Source organism: Hipposideros armiger, unplaced genomic scaffold (assembly GCF_001890085.2).
Source record: "Hipposideros armiger isolate ML-2016 unplaced genomic scaffold, ASM189008v1 scaffold_6, whole genome shotgun sequence".
Lineage (NCBI taxonomy): Eukaryota > Metazoa > Chordata > Mammalia > Chiroptera > Hipposideridae > Hipposideros > Hipposideros armiger.
The window spans coordinates 4834468-4848991 of NW_017731356.1; the positions used below are offsets into that span (position 1 = coordinate 4834468).

At 39.1% G+C, this 14524-nt stretch overlaps 1 protein-coding gene across 2 annotated transcripts in view; it reads right to left on the reverse strand.

Annotated features, from left to right (window-relative positions):
• The window catches only part of RC3H1 (ring finger and CCCH-type domains 1), a 58652-nt gene continuing 44128 nt past the window's right edge, over window positions 1–14524 (reverse strand). Inside the window, exons 10-20 of one of the 2 annotated variants that reach the window (XM_019648262.1) lie at window positions 13583–13867; window positions 12584–12798; window positions 9799–10172; window positions 8709–8876; window positions 7711–7863; window positions 5941–6154; window positions 5396–5486; window positions 5140–5272; window positions 3327–3470; window positions 2278–2393; window positions 1–1288 (exon numbers count right to left, since the gene is read on the reverse strand). In XM_019648262.1, coding sequence (XP_019503807.1) covers window positions 1138–1288; window positions 2278–2393; window positions 3327–3470; window positions 5140–5272; window positions 5396–5486; window positions 5941–6154; window positions 7711–7863; window positions 8709–8876; window positions 9799–10172; window positions 12584–12798; window positions 13583–13867 — 2044 coding nt within the window. In that variant the 3' untranslated portion in view covers window positions 1–1137. Of the gene's footprint in view, window positions 1289–2277; window positions 2394–3326; window positions 3498–5139; window positions 5273–5395; window positions 5487–5940; window positions 6155–7710; window positions 7864–8708; window positions 8877–9798; window positions 10173–12583; window positions 12799–13582; window positions 13868–14524 lie in introns of both variants that reach the window. The other variant, XM_019648252.1, reaches the window with a different exon arrangement.

Here is a 14524-nt window from a genome sequence, read left to right on the forward strand (position 1 = left end):
AAGATCCAGGCAAATCTCTTTGAAAGCCAGAGGTGCCCTCATATAGGGATTTCATTTTCTACTATTGGGTTTTGAGAGTAAAACAAAAGCCTCCATTGAATGTACGTGGCTCTGTTCATTTTAACTTCAGATAAAGTGTTGCAGTTTTAAAACGTGGTTGATTGCCCTATTTTTAAAAATTCTATGATTTCAGCAGAAGTCCAATTTGGAAAAGTACAGCTCCAAATTTCAACCATCAGCTCAACATAGGTAATACACCAACCACGTATTTTCAGTGCTAATAAATTACAGTTCATTCTTAAAAATAATCTCCATGTAAATCTAACCAAGCAACCTAAGACATTGACTTGGCTTTCTGATTACATTAGAGAATGGCAAGGACCCCATAACACAGAAATGAGAACTTCAAAAATCAGGTGCCTTTCTGAAAAACTGAAAATAAAAACAAGAAATAAAACCCTACTGAACAACAAAACAAGTTTTAACGCCCTGGGAAGAACATACTTACACATGAAGACAGTGACCCAGAAAGGGAAAGAAAATTATGGCTACCAGTAACAGCTCTCCGAAAAAGTGGGTTTGCTGCACATTTTCTAATAGCTGGCCTGTTACTGTCTCTGTTTGTCAAGCACCACAGATTCTCAGAAAGGCCGGTGCTTTTTGTCTGTTTTAACTGATGGGGTTGTGAGAGTTGGAAAGGACTGCGGGTAAGGAATTATACACTGGGTATGTAATAATACCAAAATACAAGAGAAACCTACTTCATTAAGATCATACAATTAATCAAACAGAGTGTATATATAATATCTTCTTTTTTTTTAAAGCCCTGGATCCAAGGCGTCCAAAGTTATTAAAATAAAGTTCATTCACAGAACAAAAACAAATTTAATCTGAATTCCTTGCAGATACTGCTAATTTTCTTTTTCTTTTTCTTTTTTTAAATTAAAAAATGTATTAATGTGACCTATGTGCAGAGTCTGGTTTTAGTAGTGGTGTTTGTGCACATTGCCTCCGGTGCATCTCCTGCATTTCTCTGACCACTCTCAGAGAAAAGGTTTAGAAGTTACACGTTCTTCTGCCCCTATGCCCCACGATGATGAGGAGCAGAGAAGAAAAGCAGGGCTCCTCGTTCGTATTTTAGGGAGCAGAGCTGGGTGCAACGCCGGATCTCTGGGACTCATTGTTGTCTCCTCCTCCCTCGTGATCCTCTGACAGGCTCAGAGAACTGGTCTTGTTTGACAGGAGGCTGATATTCTCTTGTGTCAAGGCTGATCCATTCGGTATGTCACTGTTAATTAAAAAAAAAAAAAAAGAAAGGAGTTGGAATTTTTTAAAAAGGAGACAAAAATGACTACTTAGTAGAATAAATTTGACAGGGTCTTTCTTTCAGCAGTATGGAGACTATATGAATGGCTACAGCTCTACAGCCATGCTTTCGCAGGGCTTGACTAACTAAGCCCAGACAGCTGCCTGTTTTTGTGAATCAAGTTTTATTGGAACGTAATTGCCCATTTGTTTACATGTTGTCTATGGCTGCTTTTACACTACAATGGCAGAATTGAGAGTTTTTACAGAGACTGTAGGACCCATAATTTTAGATATTTACAATGTGGCCTTTAAGAAAAAGTGTTCATCTCTGCTTTAGCAGGTTTACTAGTAAAAGAAATTGTTTTGAACCCAAGATAACACATGGATTGAAACAGCCAAAACTTAAGCCTGAAAGCAACAGGGCATTAGAAATTGTTGTTATATATCATCAGGAGAACAACTCAGGACTAAGCATCAAAAGTCACAAAATACACGAATAATTAAAGATGTGCAAACAAACAATTAACTACAATATTGTTCATTGCAGGGCTGTTCATGATAACTGATAATGCATCCTTCCATGCCTACAGAAGAATATTAGATGATATGGGATAGACCAAATTAAAAACCAGGGGGACGGGGTCATGGTGGCTGGATTTGAAAGAGGCTAAAGGCCCACACACTGTAGAGAGACTGGAAAGATGTACAACAGTGAACTTGGTTTTAAATAAATTAAGAAACAAGGGGAACAAGGAAAAGGAACCAGAAAATTTCCGTTAGGTATTAACAGATTAATTTAACCTTGGATCTGTTCTAAAATAAGTTTTATAACTCCTAAGTTTTTATAAAAATATTATTTTCTCAATGTATATCGAATGATATTTTAAAAATCAAATCCTATCTCCAAGGGTATTTCTGTCATGATTGGGTAATATATAAGACTGTGAAAATGTCCCTCCCTTTCTTTACCTGAATGTCAAAGTAAGGTCCTCGCCTGGAACCTTATTTTGTGGTTCCGGTTGTCCATTTTCTGCTTGCTTACTTGTATTCAATTTGCTTTTCATGTCCAGAGAACACTGGTTCTCCTTTGAAAGAGAAGAAAATAAATTCAATTATCTTCTATTTCATGATGCTAATGAAAGAGACTAATTAAAGGTAATACAAACTGTTGATCCAGAAATCATTCAGTTTTGTAAAATGACCAAGGAAACAGGTCGACTAAAAGAGAGACATACACAAAACACAGTACAGTACAAACCCACTTGCTCACTACTCAAGCTGGATAATCAGGGGAAGAATCCCTTAAGTTAACATGGAAAAAAATCTCACAGAAATGATGACATAGGAAAAAGCAAGCCAAAATATAATACGCATCTATATTTATCGAAAGCAGAAAAACTACCCCATTTATTTGCTTATAAATTATCTGAAAATTATGCAACAAAAATGTCAATTACATGCATCCTGGGGGAATGGTTCAGTCCCCGAAGAGTCAAAATTTACTGAAATGAACATTAACGCACTATGAAGCAAACCCTAGCATATGCATGGATACAGTTTCACAGGAAAGGGTGCATAGACTGCATCTCATTCATAACAAAAAAACTGATCATCAACACTTAAGGGCTATGAAAGCTAGGATGTTATTCGGTAATACATCTTTATATAACATGATGGTATTGGTAAATCATAAACAATACCCCACCCACTTCCCTAATTAGTATGTTTAACAGAAACTTAGTAACTTCCAATTAACTGCCTTGTTTTCCCTAACTGTTTTTCATGATGCAGAATCTAAGACAACACACTCCAACCAAAGGGAATGAGAGGGATGGTGAAATAGGGAGGCAGCCCACCTTCATGACTTATTTTAAGTGGTAATCGCTGACTGCAGTGCCTTGGGGTGATGATTCTATAGTTCTGGATGATTCTAGAACTCTGGAGCCTTGAGTTCTGTGACCCAACTACAAAGCATCTTCCCTTTCCCTTTCCCTCTCTCTTCCCACCAGAACACTCACCATGCTGAGTTCCCGGGTTCTCTTCCCAATTTCCCTCTCCACCTGGTGCAGTTCCAAGCTCAACTGCTCACTTGAGATCATTCCAGGCCATTTTGGAGGTGGTGGTGGGGGCTGTGACTGGGCTGCCAGGCTGCTCGCCTCCCGCTGCAACACCGGCCTGTTACTAACAGCCTAGTGCATAAAAGCCAAGCACATACACAACTCAACACACTTCACACCATGCAGAGGAACCAGGCCCGATTCCAGACCACAGTCCTGAGCAGCTTATCACTCAGGTATTGGCAATAAAAATGACGTAATATAAGGTCCTGGCACTCTCTCTTTCTTTGAGTATCATTTGAAAAAAGGGAAAAAGTAAGGGATTTAAACTTAGGGAACAGTAACTTAATCATAGGTGTAAGTTGGTATTAGAGAAGTCAACAATTAGTGTACGTGCTTCTCCCTTTATTGAATTTTCTCTGAAGTATGTCCTGTAATTTATTTCAATGAAACCTCAGTAACGGCAAGGACTTTTAACCACAGAGAGTTAAACATGTGGCAAGCTTCCAGATGGTACTGATATTCTTGTGGGACAAAAAATGGGTCTAGCAATTTCAACTAAGACAAAAAGAAATGAATTAGCAGAATAAGGAATAATGCTTTATGAAGTTAAAAGGTATGAATCTTTAAAAAGTTAATGAACAAAAGATAGACTTAATCAAGCACAGCATTCTTTTTCTTTTTTTAACCATAGGTATCAGCAAGGAGTTTTGGACCAATGTAAATAATGCAATGATAAAGGAGACAAAATGTGAGTATTACACAGGTTTCTTCCATTTCCAAACTTTATTGCTTACGTAAGAGCAAGAACCAGATATGGGTTCCAAAAGACAATCTACTATTGGTCTTCCTTATGAGAAAGTCTAAGAATCAGTAAGAAATTTATTTCCAAAGTGATGCCTTACTTATTAAAGATCTTGGGGGAAAGGTAAGGTCTAATGTTCTAATAGTATCTTTTTCTCCACAAGGGAGCATTGTATCATCACTAGGGTGTCTTTAGTTTTCCATGTTCAAAGAATAAGTTCCCATGTAAAGGATCATATAAACAAAGCCTAGTCTTCCTTCAGTGATACTTAAAGGATTTAAAAAAAAAAAAAATCTTTGTTTTCTGATATTTTGTTTCTCTTCAGTGTCAGGCAGCAGGGTGGATAGGACACTGAATGTGGAGTATGAAGATCTGGGTTCATGTTTCAACCTCTGAGAAACTCACAAACTTCAACCAAAAAAGGGGAATAGTAACACCTGCCTAACCTACCTGTCAGGGACACTGTAAAGGTCAAATAAGATGTGACTGTAATTTACAACCTGAAAAGAACTGTATTAATGAAGGTGCTATTACTATACAGGGGCTATTTTTTAAAGTCAAAGTTATAAGCTTCTACTTTTTAAAGATTTATAAATAAATGCTGAGAATTAAAAGAAATTTTTTAAAAATTAAAGAAATATGAGAAATTAAAAACCAATCGTAAACTAAAACATGTTGATAAACACTGTATATCTTAAACTTAAATGTGCCACCAAGGATTATAAGCTCCCGTTGGGACATTTTAGATAACCTTTCATCTATTCTTAGGTAATAAAATTCTAAGTTTCCTACTGTCCCAGAACTGAACTCTTCAGTATTTAATTCTTTGAAGAATGGATACCTACACTAACTCATAAGAATTAGACCTTCAAGTTTTGTGCTCACAGTACCTCAAAAGATCCTCCTTTTAAAAATCTCTTTGAGAACCCTTGAAAAACTGGAATGAAAAAAATCTCTCTAGGCTGGTACCTCTAGTCCACGTAGCTGTGTCTGTTGGCTGATCTGATGGTTGAGCTGCTGCAATTCTAGTCGCAGCTGTTCCCTCTCAGCAGACGGAAGGGGTTTTCCGTGACTGGCCACTTCTGACATGGATACTCTCTCCCTTCGGTGAGAAAAGGAAGTGTGGAATAAATTAAAAAGCTTATTTTATTTTTTTAAAATTATTGACCAGAAAAATAAAGAGAAGGTGAAGAATTTTAAAGGTTTGTAAAAGAATGACTCGTACCTCTCACTGAAGTGTCCCTGAGAAGGTATGTTTTGATGAGGGGAATACGGGGAACCGCCCCAGCCACCATGGGCTCCATATGGACTATAATCTGTAAGAGAGCAACTCACTTTAGTGTGAGGAAGTCACAGACTTGGTTCTTTTCAGGGAGCACAATCTAAAAGGCACCGGCATATTGTGTACACAGCTACCTGAGAAGATGTCTATCAAAATGGTAATAGGGTACTGATGTTTGTTTTCCCCCAGTAAAACAGTCTTTGTAATTTTTTCTTTTGTTCGAATTTTTACAAAATTAGAATGTATTATTTTAACAAAAGCAAGGGAACTATTAAAAAATAGGCAATCTTCATATACAGACATTTTTGTTTGTACCCCTAGAATTCCCTGGGTTACAATTACCTTTCTATAGGGATAATTCTACAGGAAAGTTTGAAGATTACTGTTTTGGAAGATTACAGCAAGCACTGGTAGTGAATAGGTAATAGGAATGGTGCCAAGGGTCATGCCTGTGAACCCTCTAATGCTCTTACCTCTCAGAGTCTTACCTGAGATATTAATAGGTTTTGTGGGAGCTCCCTGAGGTGCCATAGCCTGCATCGGGCCAGCACTCGGATATATTGTTTTGGAAGTTCGAGAGATGGCACCAAACCGAGACACTGTTGGCCGGTCTCCAAATGGGATGAGGTCATCATCACTGGTTTCTGCGGCTCTTCTCTGATGATCCAATCGCTGGTCTCTCATTCCTTTACTCTCTGCATTCTGATAATAAACAAAGTGAGAAATCCCACCCACGTTAGATCGTTAACATATAATAATTTCCTCTAGCTCTGTAATAAAGTTAAAAACAGAGTACAATGTTCTTACTGTAAGACCACAATCATTAGTTGCCTTTAGTTATCATATAAAACATTGTTTTTTAAACCTCTGACCAGTCCCCATGATAAGAAATTTATTTTACGGGCCAGCCGAGTGGCTCAGTTGGTTAAGAGCTCACTCAAGAGTTTGAGTTCTAAGCAATAGCGGTTCGATTCCCATCCCGAGCTGAGCTGCCAACAGGTAGCAGGATGGCTCAGCTAAAAAAAAAAGAAAAAAAAAAAAAAGAAATATATTTTACATCATGACCCAGTATCTATATACATTTAAATATATTTTCAAGACAAATATTTGCCCTTACTATAGGTAATGTACTCTTGTATTTATATTGTTATTTTAATTCATTTCTTTAAAAAAGGCCCATCTTGACCCACTCAGTTCATTTCAAAACTTAACAGTTTGCAAAACACTGTTTAAAAATATAGGTTTTTAAACAATACAGGTTCCTAAAAGGGATTACAGTCAGAAAGAAGTAACTACCAAGATTAACAGAAATGGAAATCTAATTGCTAGACCTTTGCTGCTTAAAGTATATAGTCTGAAGACCACTAGCATCAGCATCATGTGGGAACTCCACAGAAATGAGCTCGCAATAGAAAATTCTTACTGAATTAGGACCTGCATTTTAACAGATCCCTAGGTAATTTATACGGAGGTTAATGTTTTAGAAACACTGCGCTAGTCTTCTTTCACCAGTTTAGGAGATTTCAAATTACATCTAGGTTAGGTTGGCAAACATTTTTTTTTTTTTAAACTAGTGAAAGAGCAGTTTATTAGAAGAAAAAGAAACACTCAATTCAGGATACAGGTTACCCCTGGGGAAGAAGGGAGGGGGAAAAATTAAATTAGGGAACTATATATGGGAAGACTAAGCTACTTTTGTAAAAGTTTCTTTAAAAAATAAAGGAGCAATTAAGATAAAATAGTGACATATTGTAAGCTTGGGTATTAGATAAACTGGTATTTCATTATTTTTTGTTAAAAAACAAAATAGCATCAAGTGTAACATTTCAGTATACCACAAGTGACTTGAGGTTAAGTAGCTACAATTCTGATTCAAGTACTACTTGCTGTTCACTAGATTCAACTGTGCTCTTTAAACTTCAGAACTGTCAAAGGGTTATCATTTACCTGCACAAGAAATCCAAGATCTTAATTAATTATGCAAAATACTTTAATTCTGGTTCTAAACAGCTGTTGGGTTAACTGCTGGCTATGCAGAAATATAAATGTTATATTTTGACTAGATTAAGTATCAGAGGGTTTTTATTTATCCTGAAAGAAACAAAGAGCCATAGAGTTTAAATATAATTCCATCACATAGTATAGAATATGGCCTGAAACTCTTGAGCAAAGCTCAAAGATTTGTGCCTCCAATATAATGGGAGATAGTTTGTTGGGTTAACCTTGACCAGCGCTACTTATGGCTTAGTCACACATACCATCATCTCCACACACCCCGGTGCCACAACATCTTTGGGTTTTGCATCTTTGGTCCCAATGTAGGAGCCGATGGTGTCACATGACCAGGGAGAGTATTGGCTATAATCATTTCCTTTGTATTTCCCAGGTCCCTTTGAGTCTTCATCCAAAAACTACAGATGGAAAAAAAGGAAAAGAAAAAATTAGAAAAAGAAACAGGTGAAATTAATTCTAATATTACACATTTTTTAAAATTTAATACATCCAAAATATTACCATTTTAACATGTAACGAATAGAAATATATTGATGAAATATTTTCCCATTGGGGCACTAATGAGATCTAGTGTATTTTATGCTTATAGCACATCTGAATGGACTAGCCACATGTTAAACACTCATTAGCCACATGTGGCTAGTGGTTACCATACTGGACAGCACAGATCCAGAGATTCCATGTAATGGTAATAAAAATCGCAGCAGATATTTTTGTGGACAACAAAATGCTGATTCTAAAATGTGTCTGAAAATTCCAAGGACCAAGAACAGCGAAGGTAAGCTTGAAGAACAACAAAACTGAAAACCATACCTCACCCCGTATTAAGACTTTTATAAAAGAACACTAACGGCAATGTGGTGTTGGTATAAGGACAGAGAACTAGATCAATGAAACAGAACAGAGTCCAGAAACATATAGAGTCACCTGACCATGACAAAGGTGATCTGATTATGATAAAGGTGACTTCAGGGCACTGGGGGAAGGATGGTCTTTTCATTAAATGGTGCAGTCAATGAGATATTCTTGGGGAAAAAAATGGATCATGGCTCCTAACAGACTCTAATAAAAAAATCGATGCTAGATGGACTGCAGATCTAAATGAAATAAGATAATCAATCTTTTAAAAAAAAAAACACAGGAAAATATCTTCATAATCTTTATAATAGGAGAAGATAAACAGGATACAATAAACCACTGATAAAGGAACAATTGATAACAGACTAAAAATGATGTGCCTTACTTCCTCTTGATGGAAGGTAGGAGGTAATGTTGGTGACGGTGCAAAAGGAGGTGGAGAGATAACTTTCCTTTCCTCTAGTTGGGCCATTATTTCCTTTCGTCTTCGATGTAGCTCATCTAGACTAGGATGGGGCTGGGGAGTAGGAGGAAGCCGGCCATAAGGAGGCTCCTAAAAATGCAAAGATTAGCAAAAATGGAAAATAAGTTTCAGAATATGTTTGTCTATTTAGCACATATTTTAAATAAGAAGCAGCTTGTTTACTCATCTTAACATTCAGAAATACCAAGACTTAATAAAACAAAGCAAAACAAAACAAACAAAACCCCCCAAAACTCAGGATTTCCTAATTTAAGTTTTGTTCTCTTGGCCAGAGCCCATAATTTCCAAATAGATCAAGAACAGATCTAGAAATGTTAAAACCATCTAATGTTCAGAAACTAAGAAGGGCTATTAAGAGTGGGGTGGGAATTTTCCCCCCTTTAATAGTTTAACTAAAAAAAACCCTGAAAAACAACAAAAAACCTACCCAAACTATGAAAAGATGAGAAAAAGGGGAAACTTCCTTATTAAAATAAATCAATGCAAGCAATAACCAAATTAAGGGCCGGCCCAGTGGCGCGATGGTTAAGAGCTGGCTTGGGATGCCAGAGGGCCCCGGTTCGGATCCCACATATGAGGGCCAGTGACACTGCCCTCTACAGCTAAGATGCTGAACAACAGCTCAACCTGGAGCTGGGCTGCCATGAGTTGCTGGCGACAGTGTGGGCTGCAGCCCCTGTGGCAGTGGGTTGCCATGGGCTACCGTGTGTGGCCAGCAGACAGCGTGAGCGGCCAGCAGCCGCTGGGAGCAGCCGTTCAGAGGCCGGTGACTGATCTGCCTCGCCCTGGAAGAGCGCAATGATGGTGCCAACTTGGGTCAGTGAAGCAACGTCCTCCACAACTAGACTGAAGAACAAAAGGACAGCAACTTGTCTGTTTCCCTTCCCCCAATTCCCCAGCGCTGTTCCCATCCCCCAATTCCCCAATAAAAATCTTTAAAAGAAAAAAAAATCAAATTAAACCTATATAATAAGAAAAAAATACAGCATACTCTGATGTACGGAGGTCTGATCTGAGTGGGATGAGGTGCCACTGGGTAGTAACCCTCCATCTGCTGGTATCTTTCTCTGGATTCTGGCACATAGGATGGTACTGCTGCAGGTGGAATTTCAATGGGTATGGGACTCTCCCGGAAAATCTCCTCTCTTGGATACGACTGAGCAGGGTATACGCGGCGGCCATCATAGTGTGGTGGGTACATAGGTGGGTACTGTTGTGGCTGTGTGCCATATTGAGAGCTAACTACACGATCTTGGAGGTAGGGTGAGTAATGATCCAGGTAAGGAGGCCCTGGTTCCGGAGCAGATGGTGGAGGTCGGACAAAGCGGGACACACACTGTGGTGGTGGTGGAGTATAGTACATACCTGTGCGATGCAAAAGAGGACGCAAAAGCACAATGAGCCAATCAGTTTTTCTCTATAAGATGTTTCCTTTAAAACTATTTCAACACTAAATAATTAACAATCCACTCATTTCTTTAGATGTTTTTCCTCTGCTTATGTAGTCAGGTTAGCTTTATGAAAAATAACGTGTAAAAATTATCCTTAAAACTCAATGAAAAAAACGAATCTATAATCTACAATAATAGAATGGCTCTCTCACTTGTTTGACTATTTTCGGGTGTGCCTTAACGCAATGCAAACATTAGAAAGCAAAAACCTTCATTTCCCTGAAACTCAGATTCCACAAATGACTCACATGAATTCTGAATGTGAACTTGGGTTAAGTGGAAAGTGATGGGGCACAAAGATCCACTCTGCTGGTGCAGATCCAGTAGTGCTGCACAGCTCCTGAGTTAACAGTTAACGGCAGTAGCTTCCCAATTTCCAGACTTTTGTCTCACGTGATGTGATCCTGAAGCCAGCAGTTGGGACAGAAGTTTCCAATTTCTACTGCTTCACTATAACAAGCTCTTTCGGCAGCTAGTTCTGTGACTTGTTCCTGGAGGTCAGGCTTACGCCTGCTTTTCCAGTAACTTCCACTGATTTTGCAGGCACCTAAGCCTTTTGCATTAAACCTCTTTCTGTTTAATATTGTACTCTGACTGATACACTATATTTAAGGTCACTTCAATAAAAGTAGTGGGGTTTTTCCTGCAATGAATGGTCAAAAGGGGAGACTCAAACCAACTTTTATCACAGTTTGACATGTATTAATAATACCATGCCATTTAAAACTATTCTTTTGAAAGCAGAGAAGACATTTCTGGTTCAAAATTAAGCCAGTCTTGGGAAAAGGAAACGGAGAACATCTTGAATCTTTCCCAGTTTTAAAAATAATAGCACTATACTGTTTCTAACAGAGCAATCCAATACTTTAGTTTAAAAATTGGATGTTTATTTTTTTCACATGAACTGTACATGTGAACCCGCAGTCACTCTTCTCCTTCACTCTCCATACCTAATACTGTCATTAATACTGGCTCATTTTTCCAATTTGTCTGTTTTCTAAAATCCCTTCTTTCTTCCCTCCACACTAGTCCAACCTCAACGCTCACACGTGGATTAACAAGTTTACTACTACTTGACTCGAGACTCTCATCTTTGCAATCCACTAGTGAATTTTTCTTTCTATTCCCAAACCTTCTATTTAAGGCAATCTTCCATGGTCTTTTTAATTCCTCAGGTTCTCAATGATTTCCCTGGAGTCTTCCAGTTAATTTCTACCATACTAATGTTAACCAGAACGGAACATTTAATTTTTAACACACATACATAAACAAACAGGCATGCCTCAGTTCACTGCACTTTGCTTTACTGAATTTCACATAAAACTGCATTTTTTACAAACAAGGTTTGTGGCAACCCTGCATTGGGCAAGTCCATTAGTGCCATTTTTCCAACAGGCCCAGATGGTAGCATTTTTACCAATAAAATATTTTTAAATTAAGGTATATACAATATTTTTTTAGACATAATGCTATTGCACACATCAAAAGGCCACAGTATAGTGTAAACATATATAGAGTGGGAAACCAAAAAAGTCATGTGACTCCCTTTGTTGTGATGCTTGCTGTATTGCAGTGGTCTGAAACCAAACCAGCACCGTCTCCAAGGTCTGCCTGTGCATATATGTTACACATAGTTTTCTATTCTGTACTAACATTGACTCTGCACTAGAAACTCTCTAAAAGTATACATGCTGCATTTTTTCATATATATTACAGGGCCCAGAAAATAGTAGGTGACAATAGAAAGAAAGAAAAATGTACTGTGCATGTTTAATTTATACCCACTGTAATACTAAACTCTTTTTTCATATTTGAAGAAAATTTTGGTAAGGAAAATATATAGTGCCTTGTCAGCAAATTTCCACTGCCTACTTGGGTGACTTGTTATTTCCATAAATATACGAACATATTTAATATATAAGTGCTTTTAGTAGTTAAGACAATTTTCTTTTATATAATAGCTTTGCTACTTTAATTATTTCATACTATTTGGTTGGTCATAAAATCTGTTTTTTCCAAAGTATTAAAAAAAATACATCTATTTATCTTAAGGAGGCCACTGCAAATATGATCCCTCTTACTTGGAATCATCCTCATTAAGAAAAGTGAGGGACAGCCAGTTGGCTCAGGTGGATAAAGCACGGGCTCATAACACCAAGGGTGCCGGTTGGATCCCCACATGGGCCACTGAGCTGCGCCCTTCACACTAGATTGAAACAACTACTTGACTTGGAGCTGATGGGCCCTGGAAAAACACACTGTTCCCCAATAAAAAAGTTTAAAAAAAAAAGTGAGAAGTGAGCAAAATAAATGAAGGATCATTACCTTGTGGATAAGGTGCTGGTTCAAAGGGCGGAGCCACTCCCCGAGGATCCTGATAGTACACGTCCGCCTGCTGTGCTGGATATAACTGAGAGCCCCGTGGGACCATCTGAAGTGGTTTGCTGACAGGCATAGGAGGCAGATCTGCAGGCCCCCTTGGAGGTACAGGGTGCGGATTCACAGGTAAGGCAGAAATACTCTTGGGGACAGATTCTAACCTACAGGAACAAGATTCTACAAGTCACGCTTAAGGCCTCAAAAATACTTCTCATGTATACAAACTGTTAAACATAAAAAAAATTAAAGGGCCGGCCGATTGGCGCGTTGCTTAAGAGCTGGCTTGGGATACCAGAGGGCCCCGGTTCGGATCCCACATATGAGGGCCAGTGACACTGCCCTCCACAGCTAAGATGCTGAACAACAGCTCAACCTGGAGCTGGGCTGCCGTGAGTCGCCAGTGATGGCGTAGGCTGCAGCCCCTGCTACAGTGGGTTGCCATGGGCTACCGTGTGTGGCTGGCAGCCGCCTTGAGCAGCCAGCAGCCGCCGCGAGCAGCCGTTCAAAAGCCGGCGACTGATCTGCCTCGCCCGGAAAGAGCGCAATGATGGTGCCAACTTGGGCCAGTGAAGCAACGTCCTCCACAACTAGACTGAACAACAAAACGACAGCAACTTGTCTGTTCTCCTTCCCCAATTCCCCAGCGCTGTTCCCATCCCCCAATTCCCCAATAAAAATCTTTAAAACAGAAAAAAAAAAATTTTTTTTTAAAGGCCAGTTTGGGAAACTGATTTCTTCCAATAGTCATTCCTTCTATAAAATTTGCAAACTTTGATCTTATTTCATCTATGCTAATTGTTTCTTAAAAATCACTAATACAAGAAATAGAAACAAAAAAACCCCCAACAAAATGGCCCAAAAAATGAGTTAAAAGAAAACATGCAGGTTATGTGTTATGTTTACAAAGAAGAGACTTTAAAATCAAAGCTAGGAAAAATGACGTACAGGTCCGGAGGAGATCCGGGGGCACTACTGCTCAGATGATCTATCTTTCCTGGCTTCAGGCTGGAGTCATAGCTAGGATCTGTCCCTCGGGGAATCAGCTGTGTTACTGTACTCCCTGCTGATACAATTCCATTTGGCAGAGCAGGGGGTTTTCTGTTGGACAGATCCACTGCACCTTCATCGGGAAGGATGGCTGCTGAGGAAGGCAGGCCCACTTCATTAAGCTGACCCAAAGAGGCACTCAGGGGTCTCCTAGGAACCAGGCGTTTGTTCATTTTACGAAATCTATAGAAAAGGAAAAGGCACATACCAAAAACCAAAATTATAAAAGGAAAACCAAGAAACTAGAATGTATTTAAGAAAGATAGAAAAGTTAAATTCCGGGCCGACCGAGTGGCGCGATGGTTAAGAACTGGCTTGGGACGCCAGAGGGCCCCGGTTCGGATCCCACATATGAGGGCCAGTGACACTGCCCTCTACAGCTAAGATGCTGAACAACAGCTCAACCTGGAGCTGGGCTGCTGTGAGTCACCAGCGATGTCGTAGGCTGCAGCCCCTGTGGCAGTGGGTTGCCATGGGCTACCGTGTGTAGCCAACAGCCGCAGTGAGCAGCCATCCAGAAGCCGGCAACTGATCTGCCTCGCCCTGGAAGAGCACAATGATAGTGCCAACTTGGGTCAGTGAAGCAACGTCCTCCACAACTAGACTAAAGAACAAAACGACAGCAACTTGTCTGTTCCCCTTCCCCCAATTCCCCAGCGCTGTTCCCATCCCCCCAATTCCCCAATAAAAATCTTAAAAAAAAAAAGTTAAAGATTCCAAGCACATTATCTTCTAGAAATTATCTTCAAACCTTAGCTTTAGCCATCAACTTGAAAACGTGTGTGCGCTCATGTGTGTGTACATATATTCTATAAAATCTCAAGCAAGACACATATGATT